Source organism: Seriola dumerili, unplaced genomic scaffold (assembly GCF_002260705.1).
Source record: "Seriola dumerili isolate Sdu_G_001 unplaced genomic scaffold, Sdu_1.0 BDQW01000105.1, whole genome shotgun sequence".
NCBI lineage: Eukaryota > Metazoa > Chordata > Actinopteri > Carangiformes > Carangidae > Seriola > Seriola dumerili.
In genome coordinates, this window is record NW_019174360.1 from 4,542,406 (window position 1) to 4,569,347 (window position 26,942).

The window sequence follows — 26,942 nt, forward strand, 5'->3', positions numbered from 1 at the left end:
ACAGACTCCATCTCATCCTGAAATTATTATGGCGATGTTGAATGCGTTTTATGGTTTATAAACCAGCATTGCATGTCAAGCTTTAACAACTTGGACATGGGCTATGTGCAACTTAATTTTGTGGCCCTATATGGGTCAGCAGGCTCAGTAGCTTAAGTCTGTATTTTATTTCTGCGACTGACTCTTTCTGCAAATAGCACAGAAACAACATTACCCGGGTACAATTCACTTAATTTATTATGACTTCGCTAGCTTCCTAAACTGCAGCTTTGAGGACATTTTGATGACTGCTTCAGTTACATCACTTGTAATTTTCTGTTGGCAGAAGAAGCATGCCAAGCAATATGCGACCAGCGTGTCTGCCGACTTTAATTGTACTAACTTCTCGGGGTCACTCTCATACAGCATCAGCCTCCATTCCCCTGGCTTAGTCCCTGTCGTTACGGTGATGGCTATCATGCCAGATTGAGAGCAAAGAGGGATATTTCTCCTGACCAGGCTGCCGTCCTAATCCTCAGTGCCCAGATTACTGCTCCCTCCCCTGCAGGATGACCGGCTGGCAGACTGGCAGGACAGTGATCCAGGGCTGAGATAGGATAAAGACAGACAGACAGAGAGAGAGAGAGAGAGAGAGAGAAGGGAAGCCTGGTTTCTCCTTCTATAATATACATTTGTCTGACACGTTGCCGCTGGTGTGTTTCCATTTGTCAGTCTGCCTTTTTTTTTTAGTCCATCTGTTGCTTGCTTAGAGAAGATCCCAGCTTCCCAGCATTGTTACTGGAGCCAGAAGAATCCAAAAAAAGAAAACAACCCTTCTACTCTTATCTTTTATTTTTGGGGGGATTTGCAAAATGCAAATTGTATGCAAACTGTTATTTCTCCAGTTGTTTGAAGATGTGGAAGGGAAGTGTAAAGATAATTTCTGCCCACAGTACAATCAGTGATGTTTGCCTGGAGGATCTTTTCAGAATTGTCCTGTAACCGCTGTTGAACTTTGCTGACAGAAGAAGCAGACATCCTTTCTCTCTAAACTACATCTCTCTGAAACCTGAATTTCCCATCTTTTCTCTATTAAGCCTTCCCTGATTTCCTTCAGCAGCCCTCTCTGTCTCTGGCCCTCCAGCCCGACATCCCTGCTGTTTTACAAAGCGCTTGACCTTCTGCTCGAACCCCGAAGGCTTATTGTCCAATTCATCTGTTTTCCAATCTCTCCCTGCCTCTCACCATTGTGGTTATTGTTCTTTCTCTCACTTTCTCCTCCCGCTCCTGCCTTTGCCATCATCCTGGGACTCAGATTTATAAGCTTGCAGCAAAGGCTTGGCTACTCTCCCCCTCCTCCTCCTCCTCCTCCTCATCATCATCTTCCTCCTCCTGTTCCTCCTTGAGTAGAAGACAGAGCGGTGAAGAGATAGCAGTGGAGACAGTAAAAGGCAGGAAGGGAGAGGAGAGTGCGATTGGCTAGGATATGATTTGCCAGCCAAAAGAGGATGACACAAAGAATTTGAATGTCATCGAGCAGTTGGCACGGATTTGCCTACCTATGCCCCAAGCAGAGAGGAAGTTGGTTTATCTTTTTCAATAAGCGACAGGGAGAGGCCAGAGGCTGGGCTGATAAGGTCAGAGTGAAACTGGGCACCCAGAAAGTGAGTTAATTAAAAGATAGCACCCATGCAAATGACTTCTTAAAGATTATTTAAAAAACTTTCTGCTCTCAGTTTGCCTTGGGTTTTACTATTAATGAGTAGGATGGGATTTGATCTATGCCCGTTAGCGCTCCTCACTCACAGATGGTCGTGTGGGAATCGAGCGACAGAGACCCCTAAATAACCCCACATGGTGCAGATGGCTCTGTGTCAAGACTGACGACCACCAGTGTTACGTTGCCATGTGCTGGAGCTGAGGAGGGCTGGGGGCGGGAGGATTTTACACCCTAATGTGTGTGTGTATGTGTGTGTGTGTGTGTGTGTGTGTGTGTGTGTGTGTGTGTGTGTGTGTGTGTGTGTGTGTGTGTGTGTGTGTGTGTGTGTGTATATGTGTGTGTGTGCGTGTGCACACAAGTCTGTGCGTGGGGGATTTACTGATTTCCGTGCTACTACAGCTTGCGGCTCGTCACGTTGACCTGTGAGGAGTGTGAACTTTGTAAATGCATATTTGACCCATGGAAGTGAAACCTGAGATCTGTGTGTGTGTGAGTGTGTGTGTGTGTGTGTGTGTGTGTGTGTGTGTGTGTGCGCGCGCGTGCGTGCGTGCGTGCGTGCTTTTTACCTTCATTTGACTGCAGTGTATGGCTGAACCTCCAAGAATTAGTTACTACACATTTTTGACACTTAATGTGTAATTCAGTGGAAGTGATGTGACAAATCAAATGTTTGCCTATAGTAGATAAATCAGAATATCTCATGAGAATATGACAAAAATCAACCATTAACAGATCTAATTACATTGCTAGGAAAGTGCAGTATAAACTTTGTCATAGTTCCAATGAACCAATAAACCTGTCCTAATACTGAGCGAGTGATCTATCATCTGGCAAGTTATGACTTCACAGGCTGTGTAAGGTGCACGTCCGCAACCAGAGATGTCACTCAATCTGTCACACTAAATATGAAGATGAGTCCAAATATTTTTGGAATTTAGTGATAACATCCCTGATGTCCATAGTTAGCAGGAAATGCTAACTGACAGCAATAGAATAGAATAGGGTGAATATTTTCTAGTCCTCAAAGTTTCAATATTAAATGAATAAATAAGATATTAAGAAATAATAATATAAATAGTGAAATAATCTTTTCTAAACTCAGTTCAATATTGCTGTAAATTGTTCGTTCATCTTGCATCTTTTCACAGTAAGAGCATTTAGTAAATGTAAAAGTAATTAATTTTAATTTCAAATTGTTATTTTTCTTAACTTTTTATTTAACAACGTCATTTTTTGTGACAAAGTATTTGTCAATTAATGGCTTTTGCTTTGGTCAGAATGAGAGGACAGCCAATCACATCACTGGCTCTGCCCTGTTTGTCTTTATTGTCAGGTAAAGACTTTGACCTTATTTTACTGTAAGCACTTTGTTTATATTTAGAGATACCACATTAATATAGTTACGAAGTTATTACCCATAATCCAGCCTGATGTTTATTTGTCTAGTTAATGGCCTGAGTCTGATTTGGGACAGTATCACACCTGCCCTTAAAGCAACACAGTAGTGCCGCAATAAATTCAGTGTTTGTGGATCTTCTTAATATTTTGCACCAGTCACAAGCTCCACCAGCCCCTATCCATTCACCTGTAGAGCTGCACTTTAAAATCTAGTGCTAAGCAGTAAAGCAACAGCACTTAACAAAAATCCCCTCCACAGCCTCAAACTGATCATTACAAGCTTTACAAATGTTGACTTTCTGGTGCACATTAGACGGCATTACATTGTACAGGTGTTGATTTTATTACATTCACCTCATGTTTGAGTAACTGGCAAGCTTTTCTCTTCTGCTTAGTCTGGACTCTCTGGGTGCAGTCAACTGTAAATAGAAAAGGAACAGCTGCAGAGAGTACTGTTTTCTTCTTCTGCCAAGAGTGTAAATGCAGCCAATGTGTATAAATGGAATATAATGCAAGCTGATAAAGTCCATCTCTCCACTGGAACACCAGATACATGGCAGCTAAATCAATCCAAACATTTGAGTTTTCAACTTCAAATTTAATCCAAATTGATTGCCCCCACCAGCTATTCTCATATTGGAAGAGGACTTTATGCCCCCGGCTGCTTGGAGAAAATCAAGTCTGGAGGAAAAAATATGCTATCCATCTCACAAAACAGCATTTGTTTGCCTGCCAGGGCCTTCAAAACCATTAACAAGATTAGGGAGCACACAATGGCAACAGTCCCTCTCCTCCCTCCCTCCATCTCCTTCTCTTTCCCCCGCCGTATTCCCTCCCATTTTGTTCTAGCTCATTTGCCAGTACAATGCAGACATTCAGTGGTTTGTCTGCACCTCCTCTCCTCGGGGAGCCTCGGCACAAAACCTCCTTATGAAGGCAGACACACACGCAGAGACGCAAATCAACACACGGGAGCGTAAATTAACACAAAAATTTATACATTCACGCCAAAGGCAGACTCTCTCTGTCTCACACACACATACACACACACACACACACACACAGACACACCTTTGCTCACACACACTCCCCTTGCCTCCAGCCAACCTGCTCTTATGCTCAGAATGTGCTGCACTAACAGAGAGAAATGAAGCAAAAACAAATCAACTGAGGGTTATATAAACACTATACTGCCCTGGAAAATACTTGAAAACAGCCTTTATGGGCAGAGAGATGTACACTGTTCCCATAAATGGTGTTGCACAGGGCAGTTGAGTGGGTGTGTGTGCTTGTGCATGAACATCATAGAAAACAGAGGGTGCAGTGGATTGCTCCAGGCCTGTTGTTTGAGGCAATTTATTCCTCTGAAGCTATTGATTTTTGATGTCCATCTTTTTTTGCACATTTGAAAAAAGTCCAATGGAAAACATGAACAGAGGCACTGTGTATGCCTGAGCAAGAGTTTGATTATAAGGACACAGAAATCAAACCCAAAGTGATGATGAAATTGAGGAAGGAAAATTACCCTCTTTTTGCGAACCCCTCGCCCCCCCCCCCTCCCTCAGCCCTCTCCCGCTCCTCTCGTCTTAAACCAGCTCACCTCATTTCATCGAACACACTAATCTCCTCTCCTCTCCCGGCCCCCCTCTATCCAAGTAATAAAATTTAATTGCATCCGTCTTGCATTTTTCAGCGCAAGTGCTCAAGGAGTTTAACATGAGTGGTAAGTCTCATTAAATCTCTCTGTCTTTTTCTCCCTTTCTTTCACATCTGTCCCCACCTCTAGGTGCCTACAGATGTTTCTATGGGTCTGTTGGCAGAGCCCCAGGTGGCCATGTTTTGCAGTAAACTCAACATGCACATCAACGTGCAGAGCGGCAAGTGGGAGCCAGACCCCTCAGGCACCAAGAGCTGCATCGGCACCAAGGAGGGCATCCTGGAGTACTGCCAGGAGGTAAAATTTGGGGAGTGTGTGTGTGTGTGTGTGTGTGTGTGTGTGTGTGTGTGTGTGTGTGTGTGTGTGTGTGTGTGTGTGTGTGTGTATGTAGGATAGTGGAAGCTGCTCACCTTCGGTTCTATATGTACAACAATTTATTTCCTCTGCTGAATCAATTAAGTCTGAGGCGACAAGATGATAAAGTCCACCTTTAAAGCTGATGTGAATCTTAATTGTATGTATTGTAGTAAAGCGTAGCAGCCAGAAGGGGTGAAGTTAAGGTGGGGAATATAGATATTGAATGTCAGGATAATTTTAAAACAATAATAATATGAAGGTGAAATTTCAAGGGGTTTCATTTTTTTTTTAATAATAATTCATCATGGCTTGAAAATGTCTCTAATTTGGCCACTTTCTTAAGATGTTATTACCCAGTGTTTATTTTGCTTTGTGTTAGCAGTAAGCCTGGATGATACATTTTTAACCTCATGATATTTTAGTTTGATTTTTGATCAGACAATTTAGCCATTAAGCTGACACTGAGAAATTTACAATGATTGAGCAGGCAGGAGAGTAGTTTCTTTATTGGAAACACTTTAGAGGAGTTCATTTGGATTGTATTTTTTCATTTTCGAGAACTTGCAAGTGAGAATATTTTTCAAACGTATGAACCAAAAAATGCATTCATTCAAAGATTCCTGAAAATGTGAATAGTATGAACCAACCCCAAAGCACAAAGGATTGTGTTTATTAGGGGCCAGTCTGAGATATTTGTTTTTGTTGGGTTTTAAGAATATAGAGCACAGTCATTTCCATCATGATTGTGTTGCAGAGTCTGCAGCAGATTTGTTTTTATTCACCGAAATCCCCAATTTGGCAGGATGACATGATGCCAAAACTCTGCTCAGTAAACAAGCTGCTTAAGTCCATGTGACTTTACTTTACAAGCCTGGGTTAGGTTATTATTAGGTGAAAGCTAACCAGACCAGACGCAGCAATACAACACAGTGAACTTCACTGTTGTAGATGCATAATAAGATTTCTCTGAAAGGCATTTCAGAGGGGCTCAAAAGACGATAAGTTCATCCCTCCTGTGTTCGCACGAATAACAAGTCCAGCGATAACAAGCAAATATTTACCAAATCAGTTTCCCATTTGGCAAATGTAAGTAGGAACAAGAAGTTTATGGAATTATTATTTTTTCCTCAGCCTGGTGGGAGGCATGAAGGGAGAGAAAATAGAAGAGGAGGTGTCATGGAGAAGGGCGAGGGGAGGGGTATTTGGAGAGAGATGACACATTGAATTTTGTGCAGAGGCAGATGTCATGCATGGCTGAGGGGAACATAGAAGTAAACACAGCGGAGCCTGCCAAGCAGAAACGGCATCAATGAGCACCGCAGTAATGCAAGGATCAGAATGTTTCAGAAAACCAGGGTTCCTTAAATGTTTTCCCATATTTCTCAATAGAATAACAAAGCAAGAGCAAAGCTGCCCTCAGAGTTAGAGGACCAGAGGAAGTTGAACAAGGAAAGAATGCAAAAAAGAGAAGGCTGCAGGGCAAACGTACTGTATTAAAAAATGAGCAGTGTAGGACACAGGGAGGGTGAATGCAAGATTTCCTGGAGCTGTAGGTGATGGACAGAGGCTACCACTGTTCACGAAGAGGAAAACCTATTCTTCTCTCTTTCTCCTTTGTTGTGCTGTGACACTGTTACAATATACAATACTGTGTGTGTGTGTGTGTGTGTGTGTGTGTGTGTGTGTGTGTGTGTAGGTGTACCCAGAGCTCCAGATTACCAACGTGGTGGAGGCCAACCAGCCAGTCAGCATCCAGAACTGGTGCAAGAAGGGGCGCAAGCAGTGTCGCAGTCACATGCACATCGTTGTGCCCTACCGCTGCCTGGGTGAGTCCAATGTGTGTTTTTTACTGACGCACACAGTTTCCAGTGCCTGTGCGGAAACATTTCTAGAAAGTAGTTTTCATTTTTAGGAATTAAAAGCAAGAGAGGAAAAGAGATGCTCAGGTTACTCTATGGGTTACCATAGCAACCAAGGAGTCAGCTATGCTCTGTTGGAGTGTGGTGCTTCAAATGTGTCTACAGTCAGTCAGAAGGGTGGGCTCAAGCTGCCTGTTTTGTGTGTGTGTGTGTGTGTGTGTGTGTGTGTGTGCGCATGGGAATTAAAAATCTGGATATTGGTTCTGCTGCAGTGGGAGAGTTTGTGAGCGACGCCCTGCTCGTTCCTGACAAGTGCAAGTTCCTGCACCAGGAGCGCATGGACCAGTGTGAGAGCCACCTGCACTGGCACACTGTAGCCAAGGAGGTGAGTACACACACACACACACACACACACACACACACACACACACACACCCTATGGCAATGTTTAGCACAAATATATACTGATCTCCTCTCCTCGTTCCTGTCTACTCCTCACTGTCTTTCTGTAGTCCTGTGGAGACCGCACCATGAATCTCCATGATTATGGGATGCTGTTGCCGTGCGGCATCGACCGTTTCCGAGGAGTGGAGTTTGTGTGCTGTCCCGCTGAGGCGGAGCGTGACGCCGACAGTGCTGAACAGGATGCTGATGATTCTGATGTCTGGTGGGGTGGAGCAGAGACTGACTACTCTGACAACAGGTACACACACACTCACACACACACACACACACACACACACACACAGATAAATGAGGGCAAGGCAGCAGCAGAGTAATACATCAGCACTCAGATGATCATAGTTGCTGCCACTTTCATTTTCAACATTGCGTTGAGGATAAAAAAGCAAACTGCAGGTTGGTTGTAATTTAGAGTCTCTGCCCCTCCCTCCTTCTCATTCATCCTCCTTGTCTTGCTCATCCCTCTTTCTCTGACACCTTTCCTTCCTGAAATTGTTCTTGTTGACTCCATATGTCTCTCCACTTCCCCCCTCACCTTCATCTTTTCTCCCTTCCTTTTTTCTACCATCCCTCCTTCTCTCCCAGTATGGTGCGGGAGCCGGAGCCAGTGGAGCAGCAAGAGGAAACCAGGCCATCTGTGGTAGAGGAGGAAGAGGAAGAGGAAGAGGAGGAGGTGGCGCCCGAGGAAGAAGACGAGGAAGAAGAGGAGGAGGATGACCTACTGGACAACGACCAGGACGGAGACGGAGAGGAGGACGAAGAGGTGGTGGAGGAAGAGGAGGAGGAGGAGGAGGGAGACGACGACATTGTTGACACGCTCGACGACAACGATGATGCCGACGAGCCCACCACCAACGTTGCCATGACGACCACCACCACCACCACCACTGAATCTGTGGAAGAAGTTGTCAGGGGTGAGTAATATTTTCTGATGTGGGTGTGTGTGTGTGTGTAGTTTTGGTTCACATCTTCCATTTTTATATATGGTTATTTTTGTTTTTTTTCATTAACAGAATATCACTGATGAGGTTTCTTTGCATTTAGATTAATGTGGAACAACCTCAGTGGTGCAACACACAAAATGTGTGTTCCCCATTTTCAATGCTTTGCTAAACACAATTGAACTTCATGTTCCTCAACAATTAATTTCCTGCTGTCATTTTTCTAATTGTGCTCATTTGTCATTTCACAGCTTTCATTAGCTACGTTCCATTAGGATCAGAATTGGTTGTAACAGCTTTGTTTCTTTATTTCAGTGTTAAATTGTTCTTAAATTCAATTCCAAGCAGCATTAATAATGCTGAAAGCCTGTAATGTAACATTAAGTATTTTATTTCTATGTGTCCATGTTTTATAGGTGATCACCTGAGATCTTTACAAAGACTTTGACAAAAAGATGATGTGCTTACATGGTGTATGGTGAGCTCGTGCATGATGACAAGTGTGTGTGTGTGTGTGTGTGTGTCCTCCAAGATGTGTGCTGGGCCAATGCAGAGACAGGTCCATGCCGGGCCATGCTGCCCCGCTGGTACTTTGACCGACAGGAGGGCCGCTGTGCTCAGTTTATCTACGGCGGCTGTGGAGGCAACAGGAATAACTTTGAGTCAGAGGAGTACTGCCTGTCTGTCTGCAGCAGTGTCAGTAAGTCCGGCCGACAGCAGCTAACCTCGACCAGCAGATCGCTGGTCTGAATGGCAGTTGTTTCCATCTCCGGTGTGTCTCTAACCCTCACGTTTACTCGCTGTCTCTCCGAGCTGTCCCCTAGGTATTAACAGCTGCTCAAAGGTTTCTTGCTTGGTGTGCTTCTCTTCCAGTTGATCCTTACCTGTCAGCTCCATTCCTGGCTAACACTCACTTTTCCTCACTACCTGTGCGCCTGTGTGTGTGTGTGTGTCCGACAACCACAAAATATGTTTTCACCAAAAACAGACTTTACCTTTCCCATAATCCTTTGTGGATTCTTGAAGCCACTAACCTGACGGCCTGTGCGCTCACTGCTGCCTTTGCACTTTGTACCTTCTAGTGTGAGACGTTTTGTGAAGCATTTACATTTCACTTTGAGCCACAGTGCATCTAGTTGTGTTTTGGAAGATGTCGAGAGCCGGTGAGGTGGGTTTAGCAGTGTGTTCGAGCCATGACAATAAACAGAAACTGCATGCCTTTTCAGAATCCTCACTGAAGAGACTCTTAGGTTTGATATTTCCAAATATCAGATTAAAGTTGAATCTACTTATTTCTATAAAAATTACTTGGTGAAACACGGTGCCAAAAGCAAATGCTGCAATAACAACAGTTAGATACATAGGGTTCATTTTCATGGACAATTTGCTGTAGAGGCTGAATGATTTTTCTTTACATTACCATGGTTACAGAGCTGATGCCCTTTAGAGCAGGTGGGATAACTACTCTAATTTCGGTGATTACAGCCAATTTCATGGGCATCATCTTATATATTACTTTAGCATGAATATGAGCTGTAAAACCATCCAGGCAGGAATTATTTTGCAATAATCCTCACCTCGCTGCACATTATCCTTTACATCCCTGACACATTGTAGGCTTGCTTACATTATTCCATCCTTGTCACCTAGGAAATACGTTCCGGTTAATTCATTCAATTTACTTAAATCGGGTGTCAAATTACCCTGCTGCAGTTTTGAAAATGTGCAGCGTCTCCAAGGCAGCGGTAAGGAAAAACTCATCAATACATCATTACATACTCTCAGAGCACACCTGCCTTCTATATCACGTTGTGATGATTGATTATCAGTGGCAGAACTGAAAATGGGGCTGATTGCTTGATGATTTTCACACCTTGTTAAAAAGTTTGTCCATTGGAATTTCACAGTAATGGAGACTTCTCACCTCTCTCTGTTGAGCTAGACGTGATTGTTCACTCAAAAACTGAAGTGATTGGATTTTAAACAGTAACTCACTCCAGCTTTGCCCAGCCAATTTCCCCCTGGCATTTTTTTTTTCATTGCCAGAAGATTGTTTGTGTGTCTGTGTGTGTGTGTGTGTGTGTGTGTGTGTGTGTGTGTGTGTGTGTGTGTGTGTGTGTGTGTGCGCGCGCGCAGATGGGGCTTGTGCCTTATAGTGGGGAGCGGAAGGCAGTTTAAGCGTTTGGCTCTGATGCTGATTTTAGCGTTGTGTAAGGTTCAGTGACCTTGCGCGATATGTGTGTGTGTGTGTGTGTGTGTCTGTGTCTGTGTCTGTGTGTGTGTGCGTCTCAGTCACGAAGTGCATGATCTGCCCTGCAGCGAAACGGAGTCATGCTATCTCCATCTCCCTATATTTGGATCTAGTTTTATCCTCAGTGTGTGTGTATATAAGTACATGAGTTTGTGTGCATGTGTGTGTTGATATAGGTTTTCTGCTCACAGTCGAGGTGAGAAAGTGCTGCAGTCCCTCCTCCAGTGCCAGCACAGGCACACACGGACATACACACACTGTACTTGCATGTGTGGCCAATTAATATTCACTCACAGTCAGTCTTGTGCAAATGGCATTTTGTCAAATGGCTGTTTTTTTCTAAGTATAAAGCTTATATAATCACAGTAATTTTGACACAGCAAATGTCACTTTTCTGTCGTTGTTCTCTGTCTGCGTTTGTTCTAACATTACATTGATTCATCATTTGTGCAGTTAATGAAAGCTCTCCTGTTGGTCAGCAACAAGAGCAGTTTGTGTGGAATAAACAGGAACTTTGTAGATAACATACGCAGTAATGGCCACAAGGGTTAAATGTCTCCTTCAAAAGCCCATGCTGTGCCCAAAATCTCTCCCTTGTTGACACTCTCACTACTCCCTGCCTAATAAACACTCAATAGTGGGAGGTAAATTGATATTTCTGCCAGTTTAGATTCTGAATTGCTCCATCACTGACAGGTCTAGTCTACAAAACTGTAGTTTACACATCTATCATAAGGGCAGACATTGCACTGTGACATTTCTAGCAAAAGGTAATATACATACCACGGAGGCCAAATTGTTCAACCCATTCTGTGACTTTTGGGAGGCACTCCCATAAAATGGTGTAAAATAAATGTACTGAACTAGGGAGCAAATAGGACATTTGCAAGGAAACAAATTGTCAATAAGGGAAAAATATGTCTCAGTGCTTTTGATTTGTGAAAAGTATACAGTGCAGAAACATTACAGCTGTGAATGTTTAGCAGCAATGACAATAAAATTGGAATGTGAAAATTTAACCAAAGAATTAGTGGATTGCTCCTTTAAATACAGTGTACAGGAGTGAATACCTCCACTGTGTTGAGATGGAGGCAGGACACCTCTAACCCTGGGTAAATTAAACTAAAAATCTATCCACATGATGCTGATGAGTTTAAGTTTTTTTCTGTAAATCTTTTTCTTTCAATTATTTTAAGGAACACTCGGCTCAGGTCAAAGTGAATAACATCTTCCCGTTGTTTTCGTGTCTTGTGCAGTCACGCACTCTCATCACATGTAACCAGTTTCACATGACGTGCGACCTTCATGCAAGCACACACACTCGCACACAAACACACACTACCAGCCACTTTTGATAACACACTTATGAAAGATAATCAACTTTCCGCTGATTAAATCTAGCTTTCACGCAATATAATGATATGATCCACTTACATTTCTGGCTGATATGTCGACCACAATTCAGTCTGTGCTTCTGAGCCCACAGGATAAATTCCAGCGTCAGTGTTTTGGCAGGGGAGCCATATCACGCTCTGAATGAAGTTATATAAATGAGAGAGAGTTTTTGTCTCTTGTTTCTTTGTCTCTACAAAGGACTGCAGGTCATCTGAGACATTCACTTGTTTGCTTTTGGAGGGCGCTGGCTTCCAGCTACAGCTACTATCTTGTTTCCTTCCTCTATCGGTCTCACATTAACCCTATTAACCCATTTCGGGCTGTGTGTTTTGTGTTCATTCGTGCTGAGGCAATGCAGCCAGTCCCCGGTCAACCACATGAAAGTGTGCAATAAAAAGATGCTCCACTGGAAGTCTTTTCACCTCCCCGCCTCCTCTTTTTCTCCCTCTACCTCCATGTCATGCAGTACCCACAGCCACACCCAGCTCCCCTGACGCCGTGGACCACTACCTGGAGACACCTACTGACGAAAACGAACACGCCCACTTCCAGAAGGCCAAAGAGAGCCTGGAGGCCAAGCACCGTGAGAGGATGTCCCAGGTACTGACAGAGAGGGAAGGAAAGATTTATTTTTTAACAATAAATGTTATTTTATTATTTAACAGGCTTAAAGTTGATCAGCAGTCACCACATGCGTGTGGATGAGTAATGGTGGCTGTGCAGGGAGAACAGAAAGGAGGATTTTCTTTGGAGCAGGGAGACGACAAAGATATTTCTATGAATAGAAAATAAAGGGAAAAGAGGTGTGGCAAGTAAAATGAATAGGTGCGTCTGTTAATCCCTCCCGGGTAAGCTGACTGAACCATTTCTATTTTAATTGTATTCTTTAATCAAGCGGCTCGCTCTCCGGCGGAGGGCCAGATGGTCCTCGGCAACGTCACAGCTTTTTCAAAGCTCCAGACAAGAACACTGACACCCTTCTACTGCACTTAGAGCAACGTTTTTGTTGCTCGAAGAGCAACGCTCTGGTTAGGTCTGCTACTTGTTGTTGCTTGGAGAGCTACAGACGCAGCATCATCCGATTTCACACAGTTGACTTCACCCTTACAGATACTGTGAGGCCACGTCTTTTGGGCCTGAGCTGAATGAAAAAAGTGAGTCAGGGGGGAAAGAACTGAAGAGGATGTACAATCATCTTTCCAAAGAAGAAGAGACCAAACAGGGAACAGAAACTGTTTATTTCAGACTTCAGAATATAACCCCCCCAATGTGATTTACCTAAAAAAACTCCCTCATATCAACACGATCTGAAGGGATTATTTACACAGACTGGAACAATCAAATGTTTACCCTCTGCAGCCTAGATGCTATCGTTTCATAGCCATGTAAAACGTCATATATTCCTCCATTTAGACAGCCGTGAAAAGATCAGATCTGTGCCACAAAGAGCAATGAGATGTTTCACTCAAGTGTAAAATCGACCCGGGATAGAACATCTGAAAAGATAAAGTTGATCGACAAGTCTAATTAATGTTTTTCCATCCTTTTCTTGTTCTCAGGTGATGAGAGAGTGGGAGGAGGCTGAGAGGGAAGCCAAGAATCTTCCACGTGCTGACAAGAAAGCCGTCATCCAGGTAAGACATTTACGAAACCAGTTTTAGTTTAGTTTTTGTTTTTTTTGGTGCCCTTTTCATCTGACGTTGTGTTTATGCCTGCAGCGTTTCCAGGAGAAGGTGGAGGCGCTGGAGCAGGAGGCGGCCAGCGAGCGCCAGCAGCTGGTGGAGACCCACATGGCCCGGGTGGAGGCTCTGCTCAACGACCGCCGTCGCCTGGCTCTGGAGAGCTACCTGACCGCCCTGCAGCAGGACCCACCCCGGGTATGCTTCATACGCAGTGCAGCAGCGTTACCTTCCCTGTAGCTTTGATTTTCTCGCAGAGCTTATATTGTCCTGCCATTCCTCTTCATCAGGATATTTCTTGTTCTATTTTCTTTTGAAATGAGATGTTGTCATGACTCCCTTTAGCTGACCTGCCGTGCTTTTGTCCAAAAGTTGAACACATTTAAAGGCTGAACTTGTACATTGAATAATAATAGACATTCACAGAGAATGGACAATAACAATATACTGATGAATACTTATGGATTTGTATCACTGTGTTGGTTTGTTTTCTGATGCAGCCTGTATATAAATACATCACACTGTCCTTCCTCTGCTCTTAACTATCTGTCTCATCCTCTCCCACGTCTTTCGTAGCCTCGCCACGTCTTTAGCCTGTTGAAGAAGTACGTGCGTGCCGAGCAGAAGGATAGGCAGCACACTCTCAAACACTTTGAACACGTCCGCATGGTGGATCCCAAGAAGGCAGCCCAGATTAGACCTCAGGTAATCTTACCCTCATTTAAAGCAGTAGTTATAGATCTATACATTATGACTCTGCTTTTTATATACTATATAAATACAATTTTGTTTATTCTCATTTAGACCGTCCTTTCACTTAAACACTGTTTGCGTTAGGAGAAGAAAAGCTGTTGCAAGTTTTGTGTGTGTGTGTGTGTGTGTGTGATAGGTGCTGACCCATCTGCGTGTCATTGAGGAGCGTATGAACCAGTCTCTGGGACTTCTCTACAAGGTGCCTGGCGTGGCCGACGACATCCAGGACCAAGTTGGTGAGTTTGTCATTTTGAGACTCTGGTCAAAAATAGAATCCAGTTAACATTAGAAGCTAAAAAGCATAAATCCCAGCCTTTAAAACTTGCAGGCAAATATAATGTAACCATAGAAGAGAAGCCAAGAAAGATGGACAGGGGTTTTTAGCCGAGAGATAATGGAGACAAGAAAATAAAAATCATTGCATCTTGTTAATATGAATTTTCAATGTCTTCAGTTCACTGTGTGAGTGCTGACCCTGGCATCAGAGAGAGAGAAAGATAGAGGATGACACACTGTCCTGATTGTGCTACATGTAACAGAGAGATTGAATGCTCCAAATTCCAGCCCCCAAAAATACAATTTATTTATTTTTTGTTGATAAGGGCATTGGAGCCATTTGGCCTAATTCTTCTGTCAAATGAAACTGTTTGCCGAGAAGATAAATCCCCTTCCCCTCCCTCCATCCTGCCCCTGCGTTTGTTAGGTTTTTGGGTTTATTGGAGTTGCGTGCGTCACGCAGCCATCTGTGTCTCTGTCTCAGAGACTGTCACAGCCTGTGCTGCCCAGCAAAACACACACACACACTCACACAAACACAGGAACACACATATACAGAAGTAAGAGCACCATCCAGTCATTACCAGGCAGCGGGTCGATAAGAAAAAATGAGCTAAACGTGTCTTGGAGGCTGTCCATCCCTTCTGATAGAGAAACATTTGCATGGGGTATAGTATTTCTTTTAAGTAGAAATTACAAACACACTGACAACTTTAAAATTTCACTTTTCCTATTTTTATTCTAATTACCAAAGAAATGTTTCCTTCTTTTATCATCAGCAATATTTTCATCATACAGTGCATTTAATGATGAAACTAACTGAAAGCAACTAAATACAAGAAGTTGGATAATAGTTGGATAAATGAAGTGACACTCCCTTCCACTTCTGTCCCTCTTCTGTCCCTCCTTCCTTTTGTCTTCTTTCTTGTCTCCTCGATCACGTCCATCCAGAGCTCCTGCAGAGGGAGCAGGCGGAGATGGCCCAGCAGCTGGCCAACCTGCAGACAGATGTGAGGGTGAGCTACGGCAACGATGCCCTGATGCCCGACCAGGAGCTGGGAGATGGCCAGACCGACCTCTTGCCCCAGGAAGACACTCTAGGCCTGGCAGGAGTTGGTTTCATCCACCCTGAGATCTTCAACCAGCCCAACACTGAGAACCAGGGTACTCACTGACGCACTGGGCTGTTGATAACACTGATAACATTGTCAAAGAACAGCAGCTACACTTTAGTTGCTTCAAGGTTGATTAAAGTTACACCCAAACAAGGCAACATTCTGCTTTTGGCCTGTGTCGCGTGAAGAACATTGCTTACCTTTTTGAGTTTTTGCACAATTGTCGTGCTAAAAAATGATTTCAAAGTGAAATTTTCTCTCTCTCTCCCTCTAGTTGAGCCAGTGGACTCTCGCCCTAATCTTGACAGAGGCATTCCCACACGACCAGGTTGGTGCCATTGTTGAAGAAGCTCTCCCAGTGCTGTGATTTTAACTTTTGATATGCTGTTAGAAATGAGATGGTCGGGGTTTAAGGCCTGAGGATAATATGCTGTTGACTCTGTCACACCCTGCCTACCAGGTTGCCAGGTTACCACCTCTATAAGTGTTTACAAGCACTTTATTCAAAGGCCCTTATCAATGTTTGCATATATGTAAAGATGGCTCTTGTTGAAGGCATGCACCCTCTAGTGGCAGTACTGGAGGCCCTGTTGTACCCGTATCTCGGCCACATATGAAATATAAATCTAGATATATAGAAAAGTATTCTAGTACTTTTCTAGTAGCAGGAGTATATTATTATTTATTAACCATTAATAAATCTGTTGGTTACAGTTTCTAGGCCCACAATAAAACGTGCCTTTTTAGGAAGGAGTACCAGTATATGTGCTTCATTATCAATGCTTGTTGTATGCCAATAAATCACATTATCTGGTATCCTAATGATCATTGTCTTGAGAACATATGTAGGTCATAATAGATAATCAATCAAACACCACTAAGTTCATGGCTACAATTCTGTGTTCATTTTATTAACAACTTTGTTACAGTAGCCTCCAGTAAGAAAAAAATATTTATTCAGGTTAAGTCAGGTCTCCTCTTCAAATCCATGATAAGACTTGCAGTAAAGTCAGGAAAATGTTTCGCCACTATCTCTGCCTCTCTCAGCCATTATTTGCACACAGCCAACTCCGCTTGACCTCCATTAAGGCACCAGCTGCAGGTGTTAGGAGATTTGTGATGCTGTTGCAGAGTCTATGCATCCTGCATATGCTGTACTATATTAGTAATATTCATTCCATGCTGTTACACCCAGTGCTCTGCTGTCCTTCCTGCTTGAGCGAGTGAGCTTGATTTGAGCAAGTTTGTGTGTGAGGGAGAGAAAGCAGCTGAGTGTCACCATCTATAATAGATAGTACTTTTCCTTCCCTTGCCAGTGACTGGAATGAAGATGGAAGCTATTCCTGAGCTGCGGATGGAGACAGAGGACAGACAAAGCACTGAATATGAAGTTCACCACCAGAAACTGGTAAGCCAACACACACACACACACACACACACACACACACACAAACAGTGCCGATGTGCAGACTCATTTGAAACTCACTGATTTGAGTAGATACACAGGTTAATTATTAAACACAGAGAAATAGACACATGAACAATGAAGATGCATTTACTGACGCATGCAAACTTGCACTCTCATCCACACACTCACACACACACACACATACACACACACACACACACACACACACACACACACTCACACACACACACACACACACACACACACACACTCACACACACACACTCACACACACACACACACACACACACACACACACTCACACACACACACTCACACACACACACACACACACACACACACAGAGTCAGGTCCATGTTTCTACTTCCTTGTCCTTCTTGTAAACTCCCAAGGTTGTCACCATGGAGACAGGTGTCCATGGATACACCACGGTAGTGCGTGCGTCACACTTGCTTGCTCTAAAATCCACTGTCCTCTGATCAGAGTTAAGTTTTGTGCAGTTTATATCTGTAAGTATTTCACTGGTCAGCTACAGGTTATTGTGCGAAACATAATAAGGCTCCAACCCAGTTCTGCATTCATTCATTAATCTCATCCAATATTGTAGTACCAGCACAAAAACCTCAATCCATCCTCAGTCAAATTATAATCCAAACACTTTATTCCTCTCACCTAAAGGCTTTAATCCCTTAATCCCTACATTTTATTACATATCACATTTCTTACATTGACAAGGAGCAGTCAGTGTGTCAGGCTGCCTCCTTAACTCAGCTTGATATTCACTGTTACCCCCAATCAGCGTCCTGTGGGATTATTGTGGAGGAGGCTCACCAGCCTGAAATTAAACCCCCACTCATTGACAGAAGCAGGCATATTGAAATGTCAAGATGCTTTAGTTGTGTTGTGAAGTTTGTGCCGATTGACAGGAACGTCCACATAGTTGGAGACACCAGGACTTGTTTTCCTCCCTTCAAAAATCGCCATTTGCTTCTATTTATTCTTTTACTGTAAGAAGAGCAGCAGGATCTGCAACAGAGAATCTGAAGCCTTCATCTGGTTGTGGGAATTTCTTTAAATCGTTAGTATTGTGTTGTGTTCGAGCTGAGTCATGCTGCATCACTGCTTCTCTGTGTTAAGCTCTGTTTTCTGTAAATCACCTGACAGCCACTGGAAGAAATTAAAGTCTACACCAGCAAAATACCCCTTAAAAATAAGTCAATTTACAGTGTTTGTCATGTCTATGTGCGTTTCTGTAACATGTCTTTGTTAAACAGCAGCAAAGCAGTTGTTTTTTAAGCTAAATTCAACTCTGTAATGATCTGATGATGTAATGACTGTAGAGTTTTAAAAATGACAAAGACAAATACATGATGTAATTAGACAAAGCACGCGCTGCAGAACAACTTGTAAATGTGTAAATGAAAATGAGGAAGAAACAGAAGTAAATGAGCTGCAGGTAGCAGCAGCTACAAGAGATTATTGTCTCCCTGAGGGAAGTGACATCAAAACCAAACCAAGCACAGTTCACTCTCCCGCTGTGTTGAAAACTAAAGCTGCTCTCATTATTCAACAGTGTCACAAACACACAACAACACAATTAGAAGTTCTTTAGACATGATGATTTTAAAATCATCCAGGTTTCAACTCTGCCGGTTGTGATTGGTTGTTGCCATGTGACTGACTGATCATCTGTCTGCCCTTCAGGTCTTCTTTGCAGAGGATGTCGGCTCCAACAAGGGCGCTATCATCGGCCTGATGGTTGGAGGTGTCGTCATAGCGACCGTGATCGTCATCACCTTGGTGATGCTGAGGAAGAAGCAGTACACCTCCATCCACCACGGAGTCATCGAGGTGAGAAACAGCTGACCTGTGTTTGTGTGAGCTGTGTACAAGCTGTTCTGCATGGCAGTCAATCTGCTGTGTGAGCGTCATGCTGTGCATGCACGTGTCAGTTCAAGCTGCCTGTCACTACAGCACTTATACTGATATAGGTGTAGATTTGTATTATTGTTTCATTTAAGTCTGAAAAGTATAGCAGGAATGGTACACTGAGGAAGAAAATACTCACTAAATATAATTAGATTAAGGCCAATTAATTTTGTTCTGTGCTTTTTTAATTATCCTCATTTATCCTTTCAGAACTTTCATTAGCCGTTTAATTAAAAGAATACGTTAGTCGGGTCAGCCCTGTTTCTTTATTTATGTGCACTATATGAGTGTTCATGTGTGTAACCCCCCACCTGCTCTCTGGCTCACCTCCAGGTGGACGCTGCCGTCACCCCCGAGGAGCGCCACCTGTCTAAGATGCAGCAGAATGGTTACGAGAACCCAACCTACAAGTTCTTTGAGCAGCTGCAGAACTGAGGAGAATGTCACATGTACATACACACTCTCATACACACAACACACACACACAGACGTAAACACACACACATGAACATCTCCTCCCACACATCATGCACCCCCCACGCCCCCCATCCACCCCCCCGTCCATCCCCCCACCCTCTCCGACTAGTCCCACGTCTCTAAAAGGCAGTGTGGCTTACATCATGGAGTGACTAAAATAGTCAGTTATGAGCAAAAGGAGCGACTGTAGCCAGGGGTTTTCTTTCATTCTCGCCTGGGCGGACACTGTGGCCAAGCCAGTTTGCACCAAGTTTGTTCACTTTATTGGAGCAAGACCCCTTTTAATAAAAAAATAAAAAGGGTGTTTTATATGTTGCTCCGTCTGGGCCTGCTGATGTATGGAAAAAGGCCCCGCCCAGTGCATCAAAACAAACCCACCCATAGGGGAAAGAAGCGGGTTCTCTCCACACTGATTCAGGGCCAGTGTATAGTTGGGGTTTCTTTTTGGCTTGGGAAAGTTTTAGTTGTGGATTTAGTGTAGGCAAATCTGACCACTGATCAGTAGGATAAGAGGCACACGCTGAACCTGGGCCTCGTTTACAAGAACTGGTTGCATGCAGATGAATCAATCAGTCATTTCAAAACATTATTCAACATGTAGACATATTCATTTGTTTCTATCATGTTCTTTGTAATGATCATAGAATGAAATATATTTAAATCAAGCAACAGGATTTTTGTAAACGAGGCCCAGTGATTCCCCTCCTACTGCACCACTACTGCACTCACTCTACAGTCTACACTGGAGTATAAGTGAGCCTCCTCTCCCTCCCCTCCTCCTTCTTCATCCCTCCCTTCATCCTCTTTTCTTTGTGCATTCTTACGACAGCTGGGCTGTGTTAAGTCACACAAGGCTCTTAAGGATATTTGGAGATGCTGATGATAATGAATATGTTGATGATGACAGTAGTAACTATGTATTCTGAATGAGCTGTTTTTATTTTAGAGTTTTTCTCTATCGTTTCCAGTTTTGTTTTTCAAAAAAGAATGAAAACAGAGAAAAAAAAAAATCAGCCAATGTAAAGTCCTTTTTTTAAATTGCGTGTAATGTTGCTGAAGTAATGCTCAAGTCTTAGCTGTTCCTATGTAGTGCATGACAACAATGACAACAGGATTTGGAAAAACAAAAAAAAAACAAAAAAAAAAAACAAAAACAAGATCTTAACGCTGCTCTCTCTTGAGATCCTTTCTCACTTATAGATTGTCATTCTAGCAAGATTGTACATTTAGTATCTTCTCGTGATCACGTGACTTCAAACAATGAAGAAAAATATATATAAATCTAGATGAACAGGCTCTGCTTTGATATCATGTAAAATACACATTTAAATGAGATCTGTGATTTTGGAATTTAAGTGTGTTTGTCATTTCTCTTATTATTTTTTTAATACCATGCTACGTTCCTGAAGCTAAAGGAGGGGGGCTGGCTTCATCTCTATTTGTATTTGATTCTCATTCACTGAAATATATTGTGTTAAAAACCCTCATGCATTGGGGCTTTCAGACATTACCCTATTTAATTTTTGCTTTTCATGTTACTGTGTTTTCTGAAAAGGGCCTGTTATGGGGATGAAGGTTATAGGGAGCGGGAAGGGAGATGGAAAAATGTGTGAAGTCGGGATGGGGGAGGGGATAGGATTATCTCTGCGTGTGCGTGCTTTTGTCATTTTCAGTCTGGTGTTTCGTCCAGTTGTAAGCCGACGCCGTTTCTCTTTGGTTTTGTAATCATTTTGCTTTCTGCTGTTAGAACAGGTGAAGTGCTGAGAGGAGGAGGAGGAGGATGAGGAGGAGGATGAGGAGGAGGAGGGGGAGGAGGAAGGAGGAAGGAGAGTGAGGTAGAGAGGAAATGACTTGCAGTTCCGGATGGATAGCCAGCCAGGCAGGCAGTCTGTATATATAATGGATTTTCACTTCCCCCAGTACCTCCCTTCCCCTCCCGCCCTTCTTCGTCTTCCTGTCCCTTCAGGCATGCTGCTCACCTCTCTGCCATCAACGCACACTTGACTCCTCAGAGGCACAGCACTGGAGTCTGTATATAGATAATAGGCGTTCACCGTCGAGAGCTGAGAGCGAGTCGGGGCGAGGATGTTAAAGCAGGGATCAAATATTAGTCCAAGGTAAATTCAAGCTTGTGGGCAAGAATCCCCCCGTTCATCTTCATACAGTCAGCTCATGTTAAAGATTTGTCATCATCTCAACATTACAGAAAGAAATACAGCGTGACCTCTCACTCTGTTGATGCATCTAATGGAATAAGATCTGTGAAGAAATGATGAGTATATATATATGGAGGGTGCAGTGGGGTGGGTCCGTGGTTTTCAGAGGGTGCTCTTTCGAAGCCCAACAGAGGGCAGTATAGTAGAAGAGGAAGCAGGATTTTCTTTCTATCTTTTTCTGTGGGTTATATATTGGTTTTGTTTTCCACTGTGTAATATTGTGCAGGCCATTTGCATTGACTGGGAAAACGCTTTCTACACTGTATTCCATAATAAAGTTTTGAATGTACATACAGATACTATGTCTTTGTGTTTTATGCAGAATTCAGATCTTCATGTGTCCTGTGTTATTCTAATAATCTGTGCTATAGGTTAAATTATTTTGCATTACACTGAATACAAACCAGCGTCTTAGATGGACCACATCCATCCAGGGGTAAATAAAATACCTATAGGGCCTGTTCTGCAGGGGTGGAAAAAGTACTCAGATCCTTTACTTTAGGTGAAGTGCTGATACCACAGTGTAAATCCTACTTAAGTAAAGGTACAGATGTATAATCGGTAAAATATACTTAAAGTATCAAAATTAAAAATATTTGTTTTGCAGTAGTTTGGCCTTGAAAGTTCATGGACTGGCCTGGGCTTGAACCCATGGCCTCAAAATTCCTGTGTATCTAACCCATTGAGCTACCAAGCGAGACAAAACGAGTGTCTTTCTCAAAGCTTTTCAGTCTTTCCTCTGGGTGTTGTTCTGAAAAGTATTAAGATCAAGTGAAATTCGAACCCACAACCCCTCAGTCTGTAGAGTAGCCCTCTAACCCAGCCACTTGGTCAAAGGTGAAAAGAACCATCTTTCTCAGCACTTCTAAGTCCTGTTAGAGCGTAACCACCAATCTTAGACTTCTTAGAAGAAAGATTCTTACACCTTGAGCTACTAGGCCAGAGACAATTAAATTATCTTTTCATTGTTTTTCAGTCTTTCCTCTCAGTGTCGGCCCTTAAAAGTTCATATGATTGGCTGACATTTCAACATACAACCTGCATAACTGCTGTTTCGGGCAGCAGCCAAACACCCCTCTGTTCTCTACCCCACTTAGTATGATCCAGGTTCCCCCTTGTATAAATCACATTGGGTTCACCCACCTTCCGTTTGGCAGTCGGACCTTTCACCTTGGCTTGGAGGGAGCACGGATGGGAGCACATGCTACAAACATTTGGGTAACTTCAATTCAATTAAATATCACTAAACAACTATCAAAATAAGTAACATTTAATGTCTTTGTGTAGCTCTTCCATTAAGTTCCAAGTCATGTCAAAGGAAATCACAATTTATTTCTCTCAAATTCAAAATAACCAAATTATTCACACTTAGCTAACTTAGCAAGCCGAGTTAACCGCACGTGCTCAAGCTTCTTTATTGACTTTCAAACATCTTAACTCATGATATCATTCATAGGAAATGTAGGAAAAGGCAAAGAAAACTCAAAACAAAGGTCCAGAGGGGAAGGTGGCCTGTAGTGCTTTTGTCGGGAATTTTACACCACATTTGTGTTTGTGTGCACTTCAAGTCACTTCTCTGGCCCCTTTTCTCTCTTCATTCAGCAGCCTGGACAGAAGACAGACTGATATAAATAACACTGACAAAACATATTATATTTTCTGACAGTTAAGAGATAAGGCTATGCAGAAAACAGTGTGTATCTTTGCTTGTGCAATAGTTTGTTGCAATGGCATGAGTCCACTTTACATGTGTGGGAAAAGCACATTAACTCATCTTATTTTCTGTGCCAGCTGTTTAGTCTTTGTCACTCACAACAGCTCACGGAGCAAAATATACAATAAAAACACCTTTTGGGAATCAAACCAGGGACATTATGCTTGCAGGGTTTCTACCTTAGACCACTGCACTATGGAAGATGTTCCTCAAAGACAGACTCAAACTGTTTGATTATCCATTGCATATGTACTCTGCTCAGTCTCTTCCCTGCATGCTGAGGACTTGGAACTTCAACATAAAATCCAAAATCATACATAATCTCTTGGCCCAAAACAACACACTTTAAATCACATGGGAGAACTGTTCTTATCCAAATTTCACTTGGCTTTTCTATTATTCATTGGAATTAATCATCAAAATCCTTAGTAGTTATTAAAAATATGATATGAGCATGATGATTGATAGGAGTGTGATATGTAAACATTCTATCCATCTTCATTTTTCACATGCGTTAATGGCTGAATCAGCAGTCCTGGGCTCTGACAACCTCCTGTCATGTCACCTTTGCTCAATTGTCTTTTCTGGACCTTTTTGGATGACCTGGAGAACAGATCACATAGGTGACAAGTGTTAAATCAAGTGTATAAAAACTGATGATACAACAGTGTTGGTCATTTACACAGAGCTTTACTATTAAACATAAAAACTGTAAAAGATTGTACCGCTAATCCTCTGCTCTATAAATGCAGCCGGAACCCTCCACTTCCTGTTTGGCAGTCGGCCCTTCCACCTCCAACTGACTGGACTGGACCAGAGAAAACCGACAACAACTGGACCACGCGGGACATGCATCTGCTGGTAAATACTGCTTACTATATTATATTTTGGGACATTTAAGAGATAAGGCGATGCAGAAAACAGTGTGTTGTAAAACATAGTTTGTTGCAATGGCATGAGGAGGACCAGCAGAGTCCAGCAGACCACTCCAACTGTTGACTGTTTAGACTGAGATGTGCCACATTCACCCATGTTGTAGTAAAGAGGAGTGGCTGTCCATAAGACCGGAAGGTGGCCACCAATGATAAAAGATCATTTGTCAATGAACTGCTGATCACATACTGTAGGTGTGTAGTCACGGCACCACATTATTGGATCCATTAAGTGTCTTGTAATTTAAAACACTCTAATTATATGATCAGAAAACAAACATGCTCTATTAAATACAACTGTATTGGCTTTCAACTGTCTCTGGAGAGTGTGTCACCTCCTCTGGAGGTGACAGCTCAGAGACCACAGGTCGGAGAGCATGGCAGCAAACTAACCACGCTAATGTGCCAACCAACCACCAGCGCTTATTATATATATAGTTGACATATATTTTAGTGGGCAAGAGGAAAAACAATACAACTTATCTTTATTCTGCTTGATGCTGCAAAGCTAAATCACTTATATTTGCCAATAACAATAACACAGTCACAGTCGCTTGCTACAATAACAAGCCCATCAGCCTGTTCCCCTCTTTCTTAGCGAGGACCATGAATTACATACATCACCACCAGGCACAAGAGAGAGGGCTACTGCCATTTCTCCCTTCATTATGGGACCGGATCCCAGCGTCTGTGCAACTTTGCATCATTTATCCATTACTTTAATCTTTTATTCATTTATCTTTAACATTACAAATGTTCACTTATTCCTCTCTGGGCTGCAACCTTCTTTAAATTTCTGTATATTGTTATCTTATCACCACCAGTGACCTCAACCACTTGAATATTTAGCAATGAAACACAATAAAAGTGTAATTTTTTACATTGATCACTGCAGCTCAAACATTTACAACACCTCAAAACACTCACATTTGCTTTATTTCTTTTCACAGGTGGAGAAGGGCGTTTCTCAACATCGCACTCAACTGCGTCAGAACTGTGACTGTCTGCAGATCAGTAAGAGGATTTCTTTTATCTTCAAATCTTTTACTCTTACACAAACACAAAGTGCAAGAGAGAGATTTCATTTATCAAAAATATTTTACAAAATACATGCATTTTCATCTCAATTAAGTCTACCCTCCAAGCCCTACAAAACATACAAACCATCACCTGTAATTTCACATTACTTCTGACACATGATCAGCAGGATTTTCCTCAGAGGGCACATGTCTCCATTGACTTGAACTGGTACTTTCCTTGATACACTGGATGCGGCCTGCCACAAAGACATGAAATCGTCTGGCATCGTTATTAATGTATTCAAGGACGACCTTTGAGTCTGTCCAGAAAATCTCCTGGGCACTTTCTATTTCCAGCTCCTTCCTAAGCAGATCACTAGTACGGACAGCAACAACAGTTGCTGACAGCCCAAGTCTTGGTACGGTGGTGACCTTCGTGGGGTGACTCTGGCCTTACCCATGACTAGAGAACAGTGGATTTGTCCTGATGCACTGATTGCTCTCAGGTAAGTACACACTCCATACCCTGTGACACTTGCGTTGGAGAAGTGATGGAGTTCATATCTCCGCCAACATACTTGCGTAGGTAGTACACTTTTTAAATTATTTATTAAACTTAAATTGTATGACTATCTCTAAATGCAGCTACACTCCCACCAAATCACCTGTGATCTCTCTAATGAATTTAAGTGTAGGATTCAAATAGGAACATCCTTAAAGAATAGAAAAGAAAGGTAGACAGACAGCTGCACTACTCGGCTTCAAGCAGGGTAACCATCTTGTGGACAGGCCGCTCCAGATAAGTTGGTTTGCTGAGACGTTTTCCTTGATCATCTAGAGCTGAGTCACTGATGAGCAATAGAAGCTTTCTCACACATCCATCCTTACCCAGATATACTTCAGTGACCTTTGCCAGTTTCCACTCATTCCGTGGTGCAGTGTCGTCTTTCACAATCACTATATCATCGACCTTTGCATTTCTGCGTGTCTTTTGCCATTTTTGTCTCTGTTGCAGGTTTAACAGGTACTCTTTCTTCCATCTAGACCAGAACTCATTGGCTAAATGTTGCACCTTACGCCATCTTTTGTCAAGATACAGGTCTTCCTTCACGAACTCTCCAGGTGGTGGCAAGAGTACTGAAGACTTCATTGTCAGAATATGATTAGGTGTAAGAGGCTGTGGCCCAGCTGGATCGCTGAGTAAGTGAGCTGTTAAAGGTCTGCTGTTTATGATTGCCATGACTTCGTAAAGGTAAGTTCACAAAGATGACCCATCAAGTCTTCTGGATGACTGATCCAGAATAGATGTCAGCACACTTCTTATTGTTCTGATATGCCTTTCCCAGGCTCCACCCATATGGCTGGCAGATGGAGGGTTCATGAC

At 42.8% G+C, this 26,942-nt stretch overlaps 1 protein-coding gene and 1 long non-coding RNA gene across 3 annotated transcripts in view; both read left to right on the top strand.

Annotated features, from left to right (window-relative positions):
* Positions 1–19,690, top strand: part of app (amyloid beta precursor protein) — a 31,133-nt gene extending 11,443 nt beyond the window's left edge. Inside the window, exons 2-17 of one of the 2 annotated variants that reach the window (XM_022746452.1) lie at positions 4,884–5,051; positions 6,808–6,937; positions 7,243–7,355; positions 7,483–7,673; positions 8,018–8,346; positions 8,906–9,073; positions 12,486–12,619; positions 13,579–13,653; positions 13,738–13,896; positions 14,275–14,403; positions 14,588–14,687; positions 15,679–15,891; positions 16,117–16,170; positions 17,159–17,250; positions 18,976–19,122; positions 19,534–19,690. In XM_022746452.1, coding sequence (XP_022602173.1) covers positions 4,884–5,051; positions 6,808–6,937; positions 7,243–7,355; positions 7,483–7,673; positions 8,018–8,346; positions 8,906–9,073; positions 12,486–12,619; positions 13,579–13,653; positions 13,738–13,896; positions 14,275–14,403; positions 14,588–14,687; positions 15,679–15,891; positions 16,117–16,170; positions 17,159–17,250; positions 18,976–19,122; positions 19,534–19,635 — 2,304 coding nt within the window. In that variant the 3' untranslated portion in view covers positions 19,636–19,690. The remainder of the gene's footprint in view (positions 1–4,883; positions 5,052–6,807; positions 6,938–7,242; positions 7,356–7,482; positions 7,674–8,017; positions 8,347–8,905; positions 9,074–12,485; positions 12,620–13,578; positions 13,654–13,737; positions 13,897–14,274; positions 14,404–14,587; positions 14,688–15,678; positions 15,892–16,116; positions 16,171–17,158; positions 17,251–18,975; positions 19,123–19,533) is intronic. The other variant, XM_022746453.1, reaches the window with a different exon arrangement.
* Positions 19,691–23,032: 3,342 nt separating this feature from the next.
* Positions 23,033–25,554, top strand: LOC111222782. The gene is made up of 3 exons (XR_002665148.1): positions 23,033–23,111; positions 24,360–24,468; positions 25,490–25,554. It is a non-coding gene; the product is annotated as an uncharacterized LOC111222782 (long non-coding RNA).
* The last annotated feature ends 1,388 nt before the right edge of the window (positions 25,555–26,942 follow it).